The 14,531-nt window shown below is 37.0% G+C and overlaps 1 protein-coding gene across 7 annotated transcripts in view; it reads left to right on the plus strand.

Annotated features, from left to right (window-relative positions):
* Positions 1 to 14,531, plus strand: part of DGKG (diacylglycerol kinase gamma) — a 207,551-nt gene that overhangs the window by 59,363 nt on the left and 133,657 nt on the right. For 6 of the 7 annotated variants that reach the window (XR_003433362.1, XM_027109494.1, XM_027109508.1 and 3 more), the window contains one exon: positions 12,573 to 12,743. Coding sequence is in view for 6 of the 7 variants with exons in the window: in XM_027109494.1 (XP_026965295.1) it covers positions 12,573 to 12,743 (171 nt within the window). In the remaining variant the exon portion in view is untranslated. Of the gene's footprint in view, positions 1 to 4,943; positions 5,175 to 12,572; positions 12,744 to 14,531 lie in introns of those variants that run through there. The other variant, XM_027109542.1, reaches the window with a different exon arrangement.

Here is a 14,531-nt window from a genome sequence, read left to right on the forward strand (position 1 = left end):
CACACACACACACACACACACACACACACACACACACACACACACACACACACACACACACACAGCTATACGTATGTATCCTTGTAGGGTTTTTTCCATAAATTTTTTACAGAACTGGAATCAGACTGTATATATATAATTTTGGATCCAGCTTTGTTTTTCACTTAGCATTATATTCACAAACATTATTCATGTCATTCAAAACTTTTGGTAAACATCAATTTTAATGCAAGTCTGTCTTTTAACAGATGAAAAAACTGAGGTTGGGTGTGGGGAATAAGCCTTCTTGTGCAAGATCACACACCATTTAGCACAAACCCAGTTTTCTGCCTCTAGCTTGGCGCTCTTTCCACACAGCCCAACTGAAAGGTAAGAAGTAATACAGAGACTAAGAGAGAAGGTGGAACAAGTCAGCTCTGCCCAAGAGCCCTCATTTAGAAGGGTATGTAATGTGGCACCTGGGCAAAACCTCTGTGCTCTGGAAGAGGGTAGTCCCAGAGGGATGTGCTTGGATGGATGTGGGTTAGGGTTATTTCATGTAAGGCAGCATGAGCAGGTAGGACACCAGTGGGACTGTGTGTCACTCAGTCCCTCTGGGCCCCAGCATTTCCACTGCTGGACTGAACAGTAGACCTCAATGAGGACTAGAACAATGGCTCAAGATCCAGTCAAAGCTCTGGTAACCAAAGGATCTTTGGAAAAGGCTGTAATAATGTTTTTTTAATTGAAGTATAGTGGATTTATAATATTGTATTAGGGACTTCCCTGGTGGTGCAGTGGTTAAGACTCTGCGCTCCCAATTCAGGGGGCCCAGGTTCGATCCCTGGTCAGGGATCTAGATCCCACATGCATGCTGCCACTAAGAGTTCGCATGCCACAACTAAGACCCGTGCAACCAAATAAATAATATATATATAAAATATTGTGTCAGTTTCAGGTATACAGCAAAGTCATTCAGGTATATATTTTTTCAGATTATTTTCCATCATAGGTTATTACAAAATACTGGATATAGTTTCCTGTGCTATACAGTAAATCATTGTTGCTTATCTATTTTATATATGGTAGTATGTATGTGTTAATCCCATACTCCTAATTTACTCCTGCCCCCACTCCCTTTCCCCTTTAGTAACCATCAGTTTGTTTTCTATGTCTGTGAGTCTGGTTCTGTTTTATAAATAAATTCATTTGTATTATATTTTAGATTCCACAAATGAGTGATATCATGTAATATTTGTCTTTCTCTGTTGACTTACCTCACTTAGTATGATACTCTCTAGGTCCACCCACGTTGCTGCAAATAGTATTATTTCATTCTTTTTAATGGCTGAATAATAGTCCCTTGTATATATATACACCACATCTTCTTTATCCATTCATCTGTCGATGGACACATAGGTTGCTTCCACATCTTGGCTATTGTAAATAGTGTTGCTGTGAACATTGAGGTGCATGTATCTTTTCAAATTAGAGTTTTCTTCTCTGCCCAGAAGTGGGATTGCTGTATCATATGGTAGCTCTAGTTTTAGTTTTTTAAGGAACCTCCATACTGTTTTCCATAGTGGCTGCACCAATTTACATTCCCACCAGCAGTGTAGGAGGGTTCCCTTTTCTCCCCACACTCTCTAGCATTTATTATTTGTAGACTTTTTAATGATGACTATTCTGACTGGTGTGAGGTGATACCTCATTGTGATTTTGATTTGCATTTCTCTAATAATTAGTGATGTTGAGCTTCTTTTCATGTGCCTGTTGGCCATCTATATGTCTTCTTTGGAGAAATGTCTATTTAAGTCTTCTGTCCATTTTTTGATTGGGTTTTTTTACATTCAGTTTTATGAGCTGTTTGTATATTTTGGATATTAACCCCTTGTCAATTGCATCATCTGCAAATATTTTCTCCCATTCTGTAGGTCATCTTTTCATTTTGTTGATGGTTTCCTTTGCTGTGCAGAAGCTTTTAAGTTTGATTAAGTACCATTTGTTTATTTTTGCTTTTATTTCTTTTGCCTTGGAAAAATGATCTAAGAAAATATTGCTATGATTTATGTCAGATAATGTTTTGCCTATGTTCTCTTCTAGGAGTTTTATGGTGTCATATCTTATATTTAGGTCTTTAAACCATTTTGAGTTTACTTTTGTGTATGGCGTGAGGATGTGTTCTAACTTTATTGATTTACATGTGGCTGTCCAGCTTTCCCAACACCACTTGCTGAAGAGACTGTCGTATCTCCACTGTATATTCTCCATTGTCGAAGATTAATTAACCTCAAGTGTATGGGTTTATTTCTGGGCTCTCTGTTCTGTTCCATTGATCTATATGTCTGTTTTTGTGCAAATACCATGCTGTTTCGATTACTGTAGCTTTGTAGTATTATCTGAAGTCCAGGAGGGTTATGCCTCCAGCTTTGCTCTTTTTCGTCAGGATTGCTTTGGCAATTCTGGATCTTTTGTGGTTCTGTATAAATCTTAGGATTATTTGTTCTAGTTCTGTGAAAAATGTCATGGGTAATTGGATAAGGATCACATTAAATCTATAGATTGCTTTGGGTAGTATGACCATTTTAACAATATTAATTCTTCCAATCCAAGAGCATAGGGTATCATTCCATCTCTTTGAATCATTTTCAACTTCCTTTATCAATGTTTTATAGTTCTCACCTCCTTGGTTAGGTTTATTCCTAGGATTTTTGTGGGGTTTTTTTGATGCAATTTTAAACAGGATTTTTTATTTTTTTCTGATATTTCATTGCTAGTATAAAGAAATGCAACAGATTTCTGTATATTAATTTTGTATCCTGCTACCTTGCTGAATTCATTTATTCTAACAGTTTTTGCATGAAGTCTTTAGGGTACTCTATGTAGAGTATTATGTTATCTGCACATAATGACAATTTTGTTTTAAAACAGCTTTATTGAGGTACAATTTGGCATAAAATAAATTGTACATGTTTAAAATGTACAATTAATAAGTTTTTATGTCTGTATACACCAATAAAATCAGCACCATATCAATATAATGAAGATATTCATCAGCCTCAAAAGTTTCCTTTATCATCCCTTTCTCCCACCCTCCCTACCCACCCATCTCCATCTCCATACAGCCACTGATCTGCTTGTTGTCACTATAAGCCAGATTGCATTTTCTAGATTTTATATGAATAGATTGATACAGTATGTACTCTTTTCCATGTGGCTTCTTTCACTCAGCATAATAATTTAAAAATTCATCCATGTTGTTGTGTGTATCAGTAATTAACATTTTTATTGCTGATTAGTATTTCAGTATACAGGTAGATAGTCCACAATTTGTTTATCCGTTCATGTGCTGATGGACATTTGGGTTGTTTCCAGTTTTTGGCTATTAAAAATAAAATATGAACATACGTATACAAATTCTGGACAGACACCTTTCATTCCTTTTGGGTAAAGAACTAGAGGTAGAAATGTTTAGGACTATTATGTTTTCTTAATGACTTGCCCTCTTTACCATTATGAAATGACTCTCTTTATCCCTAGTAATATTCTTTGCTTTGAAATTTATGTTATTATAATTATATTCATAACTAATATAGCCATTCTGGTTAACTAGTGTTGCCATGGTATATCTTTTTTCATTGTTTTACTTTTAATGTATTTGTGTCTGTATATTTAAGTTGACTTTCTTATAAGAAGCGTGTTGTTGGGTTTTATTTTTTAATACAATCTGACAATATCTGCCTTTTAGTTAGAGTTTTAGAACATTTACATTTACTGTGATAATTGTTATAGTTAGGTTTAAAACCACCATCTTGCTATTTGTTTTCTTTTTTCTATCTGTTCTTCTTTTCCCTTTTTCTCTTTTTCTGCCTTATTTTAAGTTAATTGAAATTTTTTATGATTTCACTTTATCTCCTTTCTTATCTTAGTTGTTTTAACTATCACAGTCTACCTTCAAGTTGCAGAATTTCATTTTGCATATACTATAAGAAATTTACAACAACATACCTCCATTTCTCTTATCCAGGTCTTTGTGCTTTGTACTTCCTACATTTTACTTCTGCATGTTATAAACCACACAATATGTTATTATTGTCATAGTTAACTATCTTTTTAAAAGATTTAATTAATAAAAAAATATTCTTTATATTTATCTATTTGTATTTATCAGTGCTTATCGTTCTTGTGTATAAATCCAGGTTTCCATATAGTGTAATTCTAGTGAAAGGACTTCCTTTACCATTTCTTGTAACGCAGCTCTATATGGTTTGTACATTTGAAAAATTCTTTATTTAGCCTTTTAATTCTAAAGATATTTCACTGAGTAAAGAATTCTAGAGTCTGTCATACAGAGTGAAGTAAGTCAGAAAGAGAAAAACAAATACCGTATGCTAACACATATATATGGAATCTAAGAGAAAAAAAAAAGATCATGAAGAACCTCGGGGTAAGACGGGAATAAAGCCACAGACCTACTAGAAAATGGACTTGAGGATATGGGGAGGGGGAAGGGTAAGCTGTGACAAAGTGAGAGAGTGGCATGGACATATATACACTACCAAACGTAAAATAGATAGCTAGTGGGAAGCAGCCACATAGCACAGGGAGATCAGCTTGGTGCTTTGTGACCACCTAAAGGGGTGGGATAGGGAGGGTGGGAGGGAGGGAGATGCAAGAGGGAAGAGATGTGGGAACATACGTATATGTATAACTGGTTCACTTTGTTATAAAGCAGAAGCTAACAAACCATTGTAAAGCAATTATACTCCAATGAAGATGTTAAAAAAAATATTCTAATTTGACAGGTTTTTTTTTTTCTTTTAGTTCTTTAAAGATGTTGTTCCACTGGCTACTAGCATACTTTGTTTCCAGTAAGAAAGCTGTAGTCGTTCTTATCTGTGTTTCTCTCTATATCAGGTGTCTTTTTTTCTCTGGCCTCTTTTATGATTTTTATCACTGATTGTAATCAATTTGATTTTGGTGTTCCTTGGTATAGTTTTATATATATTTCTTATGCTTGGGGTTCATTGAGCATCTTGTAGCTGAGGTTCCATAGTTTTTATCAAGTATCAACAAATTTGGGAAAATGTCAGCCATTATTTCTTTAATTTTTTTTCTGCTCCTGACTCTCCTCTTCTTCAGGTATTCCAATTACATGTTTATTTGACTACTTGAAGTTGTCCAACAGCTCACCGGTATGATACTCTTTTTTTTTCTTTTTTTGTAGTCTTTTTGGATAGTTTCTGTAGTGATGCTTCAAATTCACTAATCTTTTCTTCTGCAATATCTAATCTGCTATTAATCCCACTCAGTATATTTGTAGTTTTCATTTAGCATATCATATCTAGACACTTGATGTGGGCATTTTTAAATATCTTTCATGTCTCTACTTAACATGTTCAGTCTTTCTTCCAGCTTCTTAGATATATGGAATACAGTTATAAAAACTATTTTAAATGTTTTGTCTATTATATCATCTCTGTCATTTCTGGATCCATTTCAGTTGATTTTTCTCCTTATTATTGTTCACATTCTCTTCTTTGCATACCTAGCAATAATTTATTGAATGCCAAACTTTGAAAATTTTACATTGTTTGTACTAGATATTTTTGTATTCCTATATATATTCCTGAGCTTTGTTTTGGGATACACTTAGGTTTACTTGGAAACAGTTTGACCTTTTTTTTTTTTAACATCTTTACTGGAGTATAATTGCTTTACATTGTTGTGTTTGTTGCTGCTGTATAACAGAGGGAATCAGCTATACGTATACATATATCCCCATATCCCCTCCCTATTGCGTCTCCCTCCCACCAGCCCTGTCCCACCCCTCTAGGTGTTCACAAAGCACCGAGCTGATCTCCCTGTGCTATGCGGCTGCTTCCCACCAGCTATCTATTTTACATTTGGTAGTGTATATATGTCCATGCGAGTCTCTCACTTCATCCCAGATTACCCTTTCCCCATCCTGTGTCCTCAAGTCCATTCTCTACTTCTTCCTCTTTATTCCAGTTCTGCCCCTAGGTTCTTCAGAACCTTTTTTTTTTTTTAACTTCAAACGTGGGTCATTTTATTTTTCTTTACTTTTTTATTTTTTAATTTTTAATATCTTTATTGGAGTATAATTGCTTTACAATGGTGTGTTAGCTTCTGCTTTATAACAAAGTGAATCAGTTATACATATGTCCCCATATCTCTTCCCTCTTGCGTCTCCCTCCCTCCCACCCTCCCTATCCCACCCCTCTAGGTGGTCACAAAGCACCGAGCTGATCTCCCTGTGCTGTGCAGCTGCTTCCACTAGCTATCTATTTTACATTTGGTAGTGTATATATGTCCATGCCACTCTCTCACTTTGTCACAGCTTACCCTTCCCCCTCCCCATATCCTCAAGTCCATTCTCTAGTAGGTCTGCATCTTTATTGCTGTCTTGCCCCTAGGTTCTTCATGACCTTTTTTTTTTTTAGATTCCATATATATGTGTTAACATACGTTATTTGTTTTTCTCTTTCTGACTTACTCCACTCTGTATGACAGACTCTAGGTCCATCCACCTCACTACAAATAACTCAATTTCATTTCTTTTTATGGCTGAATAATATTCCATTGTATATATGTGCTGCATCTTCTTTATCCATTCATCTGTCAGTGGACACTTAGGTTGCTTCCATGTCCTGACTATTGTAAACAGTGCTGCAATGAACATTGTGGTACGTGACTCTTTTTGAATTATGGTTTTCTCAGGATATATGCCCAGTAGTGGGATCGTTGGGTCATACGGTAGTTCTATTTGTAGTTTTTTAAGGAACCTCCATACTGTTCTCCATAGTGGCTGTATCAATTTACATTCCCACCAACAGTGCAAGAGGGTTCCCTCTCCTCCACACCCTCCCCAGCATTTATTGTTTGTAGATTTTTTGATGATGGCTCTTCTGACCAGTGTGAGGTGCTACCCCATTGTAGTTTTGATTTGCATTTCTCTAATGATTAATGATGTTGAGCATCCTTTCATGTGTTTGTTGGCCATCTGTATATCTTCTTTGAAGAAATGTCTATTTAGATCTTCTGCCCATTTTTGGATTGGGTTGTTTGTTTTTTTGATATTGAGCTACATGAGCTGCTTGTATATTTTGGAGATTAATCCTTTGTCAGTTGCTTCATTTGCAAATATTTTCTCCCATTCTAAGGGTTGTCTTTTCATCTTGTTTATGTTTTCCTTTGCTGTGCAAAAACTTTAAGTTTCATTAGGTCCCATTTCTTTATTTTTGTTTTTATTTCCATTTCTCTAGAAGGTGGGTCAAAAAGGATCTTGCTGTGATTTATGTCATAGAGTGTTCTTCCTGTGTTTTCCTCTAAGAGTTTTATAGTGTCTGGCCTTACATTTAGGTCTTTAATCCATTTTGAGTTTATTTTTGTGTATGGTGTTAGGGAGTGTTCTGATTTCATTCTTTTAAATGTAGTTGTCCAGTTTTCCTGTCACCACTTATTGAAGAGGCTGTCTTTTCTCCATTGTATATTCTTGCCTCCTTTATCAAAGATAAGGTGTCCATATGTGTGTGAGTTTATCTCTGGGCTTTCTATCCTGTTCCATTGATCTATATTTCTGTTTTTGTGCCAGTGCCATACTGTCTTGATTACTGTAGCTTTGTAGTATAGTCTGAAGTCAGGGAGCCTGATTCCTCCAGCTCCGTTTTTCGTTCTCAAGATTGCTTTGGCTATTCGGGGTCTTTTGTGTTTCCGTACGAATTGTGAAACTTTTTGTTCTAGTTCTGTGAAAAATGCCATTGGTACTTTGATAGGGATTACATTGAATCTGTAGATAGCTTTGGGTAATATAGTCATTTTCACAATGTTGATTCTTCCAGTCCAACAACATGGTATATGTCTCTCCATCTGTTTGTATCATCTTTAATTTCTTTCATCAGTGTCTTATAGTTTCTGCATACAGGTCTTTTGTCTCCTCAGGTAGGTTTATTCCTAGGTATTTTATTCTTTTTGTTGCAGTGGTAAATGGGAGTGTTTCCTTAATTTCTTTTTCAGATTTTTCATCATTAGTGTATAGGAATGCAAGAGATTTCTGTGCATTAATTTTGTATCCTGCTACTTTACCAAATTCATTGATTAGCTCTAGTAGTTTTCTGGTAGCGTCTTTAGGATTCTCTATGTATAGTATCATGTCATCTGCAAACAGTGACAGCTTTACTTCTTCTTTTCTGATGTGGATTCCTTTTATTTCCTTTCTTCTCTGATTGCCATGACTAGGACTTCCAAAACAATGTCGAATAATAGTGGTGGGAGTGGGCAGCCTTATCTTGTTCCTGATCTTAGTGGAAAGGTTTCAGTTTTTCACCATTGAGGATGATGTTGGCTGTGGGTTTGTCATATATGGCCTTTATTTTGTTGAGGGAAGATCCCTCTATGCCTGCTTTCTAGAGAGTTTTTATCATAAATTGGTGTTGAATTTTGTCGAAAGATTTTTCTGCATCTATTGAGATGATCATATGGTTTTTATTCTTTAATTTGTTAATATGGTGTATCACATTGATTGATTTGTGTATACTGAAGAATCCTTGCATTCCTGGGATCAACCCCACTTGATCATGGTGTATAATCCTTTTAATGTGCTGTTGGATTCTGTTTGCTAGTATTTTGTTGAGGATTTTTGCATCTATGTTCATCAGTGATATTGGCCTGTAGAGTTCTTTCTTTGTGACATCCTTGTCTGGTTTTGGTATCAGGGTGATGGTGGCCTCGTAGAATGAGTTTGGGGGTGTTCCTCCCTCTGCTATATTTTGGAAGAGTTTGAGAAGGATAGGTGTTAGCTCTTCTTTCTAAATGTTTGATAGAATTCGCCTGTGAAGCCATCTGGTCCTGGGCTTCTGTTTGTTGGAATATTTTTAATCACAGTTTCAATTTCAGTGCTTGTCATTGGTCTGTTTATATTTTCTATTTCTTCCTGGTTCAGTTTCTGAAGGTTGTGCTTTTCTAAGAATTTGTCTATTTCTTCTAGGTTGTCCATTTTATTGGCATAGAGTTGCTTGTAGTAATCTCTCATGATCCTTTGTATTTCTGCAGTGTCAGTTGTTACTTCTCCTTTTTCATTTCAAATTCTGTTGATTTGAGTCTTTTCCCTTTTATTCTTGATAAGTCTGGCTAATGGTTTATCAATTTGTTTATCTTCTCAAAGAACCTCCTTTTAGTTTTATTGATCTTTGCTATTGTTTCCTTCATTTCTTTTTCGTTTATTTCTGATCTGATCTTTATGATTTATTTTCTTCTGCTAACTTTGGGGTTTTTCTGTTCTTCTTTCTCTAATTGCTTTAGGTATAAGGTTAGGTTGTTTACTTGAGATTTTTCTTGTTTCTTGAGGTAGGGTTGTATTGCTGTGAACTTCCCTGTTAGAACTGCTTTTGCTGCACCCCATACGTTTTGGGCCATCGTGTTTTCATTGTCATTTGTTTCGAGGTATTTTTTGATTTCCTCTTTGATTTCTTCAGTGATCTCTTGGTTACTTAGTAGCATATTGTTTAACCTCCATGTGTTTGTAATTTTTACAGTTTTTTTTACTGTAATTGATATCTAGTCTCATAGCGTTGTGGTCGGAAAAGATACTTGATACAATTTCAATTTTCTTAAATTTACCAAGGCTTGATTTGTGACCCAAGATATGATCTATCCTGGAGAATGTTCCATGAGCACTTGAGAAGAAAGTGTATTCTGTTGTTTTTGGTTGGAATGTCCTATAAATATCAATTAAGTCCATCTTGTTTAATGTATCATTTAAAGCTGTGTTTTCTTATTTATTTTCATCTTGGTTGATCTGTCCATTGGTAAAAATGGTTTGTTGAAGTCCCCTAATATGATTGTGTTACTGTCGATTTCCCCTTTTATGGCTGTTAGCATTTGCCTTATATATTGAGGTGCTCCTATGTTGGGTTCATAAATATTTACAATTGTTATATCTTCTTCTTGGATTGATCCCTTGATCGTTATGTAGTGTCCTTTTTGTCTCTTGTAATAGGCTTTATTTTAAAGTCTATTCTCTCTGATATGAGAATTGCTACTCCAGCTTTCTTTTGATTTCCATTTGCATGGAATATCTTTTTCCATCCCCTCACTTTCAGTCTATATGTGTCCCTAGGTCTGAAGTGGGTCTCTTGTAGACAGCATATATACGGGTCTTGCTTTTGTATCCATTCAGCCAGTCTATGTCTTTTGGTTGGAGCATTTAATCCATTTCATTTAAGGTAATTATCAATATGTATGTTCCTATTACCATTTTCTTAATTGTTTTGGGTTTGTTATTGTAGGTCTTTTCCTTCTCTTCTGCTTCCTGCCTAGAGGAGTTCCTTTAGCATTTGTTATAAAGCTAGTTTGGTGGTAAGTTGACACTTTTGGGTCAAGCTTTTGTTAGCACCAGGAAGGCATTTTTTCTAGAGATAATTTTGCCCAGTTAGCAAGGCAAAACTCTCTAAGTACTCTACTCAGTGATTCATGAATTATGGGAGTTTTCTACTCTGATTGCTGGAAATAGACACTATGCTTAGTTCTCTGTGCCTTCCAGGGATTGTTCCCTCTCATCCTGATTCCTTCCCCAGCCTCAGGTAGTTTCCTCACACATGTGTGCTAATCACTACTCAGATGAATAATTGAGGCAACTCTCTGCTGATTACTCAACGGGACCTTCTGCAGAGACAGCAGGAGTTCCCTCTGTGCAACTCCCTCCTCTCCAGTGCTCTGCTCTGTGAACTCCAGTCACTTTGGACTCCCAGGATTCCCAGCTCCATCTCTGCAACTCAGAGAGACTTCCAGGATCTGCCTGGGTTTCCCCTCCCTGTGCCACAGCCTAGAAACTCTTTCCAGTCAGTAAGGTGTGGCATTTGTAGGGATCACCTCATTTGTTTCCCATCTCTTGGGATTGCCCTTTGGTGTTGGCCATATGCAATATCCTATGGACCATTGTTTCATATCTTTTGTCCAGTTTTTTTAGTTGCATCAGTAGGAGGGTAAATCTGGTCCCTCTCATTCCAATTTAGTTGGCATAGAAGTCATTCTAATAGTGTTTTAATGGATGAATAATTTGAGGATATAACATAACTTGGGGCATAATGGGCTACCCTATACAAAGAATTTTTCACCTTTGTCTTATACATTATTAAGTTACGTTTTTCCATAACTTTTCCTCCAGTGATGATTTTAATATTTCTGTTGCGTTCGTAATTTCATGGCAGTTTTCCCCTACCTCACTATCCTTGTTATCTCATCCTATTGTGTTTTCATCTCAACTTGCTCACCCCTGAGGCTTTCTGCTCCTGTTTAATAGAAGTTACACCTTCTTGCAACCTACTGAGGGTCTTGTCCGGTAGGAAATTATTTCCAGAGATCTTGTCCTCTGAGACTTCATGATGAAGCTTCCTTTCCTTGTTTTGCAACTCTGTTTCGTGGGTCCCATGTTGGTCTCTTCACAGGACGCTTTGTAACATACAGAGTATGTCAGTGGCCTTTGGTCTCACCCACTGTCCATCTGGGTGATGGCTAACTCCCTTCTCAAACAACAACCTAACCCCTAGGACCTGGTAGGCTTTCATCTAGCGCAGCTGTGTTGGCCTGAGCTGGACTGTTTGCCATTGCTTGGGACCTTGGTTCTCTGAATAAAGAGTGTACTGGTGGCATTGCTTTCCCCAGCAGGCAGTAATATCAAGGCTATCTCTCCCTCTGCCTGTGCCTTCAACACTCTGTTATTTGGTGGTACAACACTTGGGTTAGATTTTCCACTGACAGTCTTCCTTTTACTGTTTCCTGTGTTTTCTCTGAGTTGCATCCTCTTATTTGATATTGAGATCATGGATATAAAGAGGCTGGGGAAAAAGAGATAGCCCTTAAAATGCCTCAAAAGAGTATGATTCACACGTAAAATATCGGTGCCTGGTTTTCTGGTTAGTAATAACATCATATTTCTTAACCAGAGGACAAAGAGACAGTCTTCCTACCTGTGAGAAGGAAAATTTCAGAGGGAAAACTCACTCTATTCCTGTGGTATGATAAGCCACTTTCTATACTTTCCTTATGCAACTGATCAGGCTTTCAGTAAGTCACAGTTCTTCCTGGTTTCTGGAAATTAGTTGTCAATCCCAGTTTTCTCTTTCGAACTTTCATCTTTTTATTTATCTTTCAATGCATTTGAGAAGAAAATTGTAAAACAGTATGTTGGTAAATAACCAATAGTCTGGATTTTTGGAATCCCAGACAAAATTGCCTCTACAAATTGGGTGTGTTCCCCCCCAAATTAGGCTAAATGACATTTACCTGTTGGCTATTGATATTACTAAAAATCATCTTTTCTTAAAATTCACAGAGCATAGGTGAATTTCTTATAAGGCTATAGACTCTTAAAGGGGTCAGTATGGGGTTCACTCAGAAGTATGAACTCTACAATCTGGATTTCTAGGGCCACTGATTTGATCATATCTATGTAATCCATGCTTTTGAAGACACTCATAAAATTCTTGTCTCTACCGTGAAAAGAATGGGGCAACAAAGGGTTTCATGTTTACTAAACATTGTGTCCTTGGATGATTTCCTCTTGCCTGTCACAGAATCTAAGCTCACCGAGAAGCAAGTGCCAACTAAAGACCAAGTGTCTGCGACCCCCGTGGGAAACCATGATGCTCAGTCTTCAGGCTCAGAATCCCCCATAGTGTACCTGAAGGATGTCATGTGTTACCTGTCCTTGCTGGAAACGGGGAGACCTCAGGATAAGCTAGAGTGTAAGTATGCACCCTGTCAAGGGGCTTCGACTTTTCCCTAGAGGAAGAGCTAGTGTCCTGTTTATGGTTCTAAACAGGCTGGAGGTTGATCTGGGATCCTGGAGATGGGTCCTGCCTCCTTGGGGGAGCTTTTCTGCCCTGTCACCAGCAGTGACATGAATATTTCCTAGAATCTTCCCTGGAACACAGTACCAGTTGTATAGGGTGGAAGGTGCATTGGAGACCTTGGTATTGAGAACCAAGATCTGGAAAGGTAAGGGGCCTCTGCAAAGGGTGAAGACTCCCTTCCTTTGCTGGCAGGATTTCCTGAAAGCCTCCAGTCAGAAAGCGGCTGCCTCCTCTTAGAAGATTTTTCAAGGGAAGATTTTCAACATCTGTCTTCCTTCCCCTATTCCATGCCCAAGCAACTCTTTAACTATGAAGAACTCTTTTTTTTCTTGAAATCCAATCAACCTCTGTCTTGTTAAAGCCTATTTCCATGTCTTCTCCCACCCCCACCCCAAGTGTTTTGGCCTCTTGAGAAAGAGGGCTAGTTAATTAAGGGAGTTGAGCTTAGTTTCAAAAACATGTCTTCAGAAGGAGAATAATAGCTGGGGACAGAAAGGAAAGCCCACAGTGGCTGAAGCAGCCTGCAATCTCGCAGATGACTCACTCTGGGGACGGTCTCGCTGACTTTTGCGAGCCTACAGGCAAACTTTGAAACAGATGACAGGTAGGACCTTGTTAAAAATATATATTGTTTTGGCATCTCTTGGGATCTTAGTAGACACTGAGGGAAAAGCATACACATTATAGCAAAAGTCAAAATTCCAGCTAATAATCGGACTAGTCAGTGAAACTTAAGCATTAGGAAAAGTCTGGCAAAGGTTAACCCTTGCCCAAAACAAAATGAAACAGTTTGCTCTCTTAGCCAGCTTAAAACCTCCCCCCTAGGTTTGCAGTGTTAACAATTACAAGTCTTAAATGCTAATTTGGAAGCAAATGTACCAGATTTCTGTTTCTTCTGACTAATGTTAAAAGGGAAATGTCAAATTATTTCCCACATTCAGTTGGATTTTGAGTTTCAGGCGTTATATTTGTTCATAACTACCAGAGAGGAGCAAATGTGGCAAATTCCTTGTATTAGTGCCTCTCAGACTGAGTCCTGTAATGGTAATGAAAAGAAACTGTATTTCTAAAAGCTTTTTATTACAGAAAATTTCAAACACAGATAAAAGTAGAGAATACAAAGAACTTCCGTGTGCCCATCAACCACCTTCAACAATTACCAGCTTGTGGTCACTCGTGTTTTATTTATACCTCCCACTCATTTCTTCTGCCCCAGATTATTTTGAAGCAAATTCCAGACATCATATAATTTCATCTGTAAATATCTCAGTATGTACCTCTATAATAATGTAACTTTTTCTTAAATATAACCACAACACCACAATCACATCTAAAGACAACGATTCCTTACTATTATCAAACATTCAGTCAGTATTCATTATTTTCCCTTACTTGGGGAAGCACTGTTTGTTTGAATTGGGATCCAAGTAAGGTCCATACATTGCCATTTGTTACTACATCTCTTTAGTCTCTCTTCATCTTTTGCTTATTTTTTTCCCTACAGTTTTTTGTTGCAGAAACTTGGTCATTTGTCCTATAAAGTTTTCTTTTTTTAATTAAATTAAATTAATTCAAATCATCTCTGATTTTAGTGATTGAAACCAAGTTAAGTTTTTTTTCTAGATAACCAAGCATGTATTTTTTTTTTTTTGGAAATGATAGCCTGAAATCCCACCCATC

Source organism: Aethalodelphis obliquidens, unplaced genomic scaffold (genome assembly GCF_003676395.1).
Source record: "Aethalodelphis obliquidens isolate GAN/ISIS:26980383/991018 unplaced genomic scaffold, ASM367639v1 scaffold1, whole genome shotgun sequence".
Classification (NCBI taxonomy): Eukaryota; Metazoa; Chordata; class Mammalia; order Artiodactyla; family Delphinidae; genus Aethalodelphis; species Aethalodelphis obliquidens.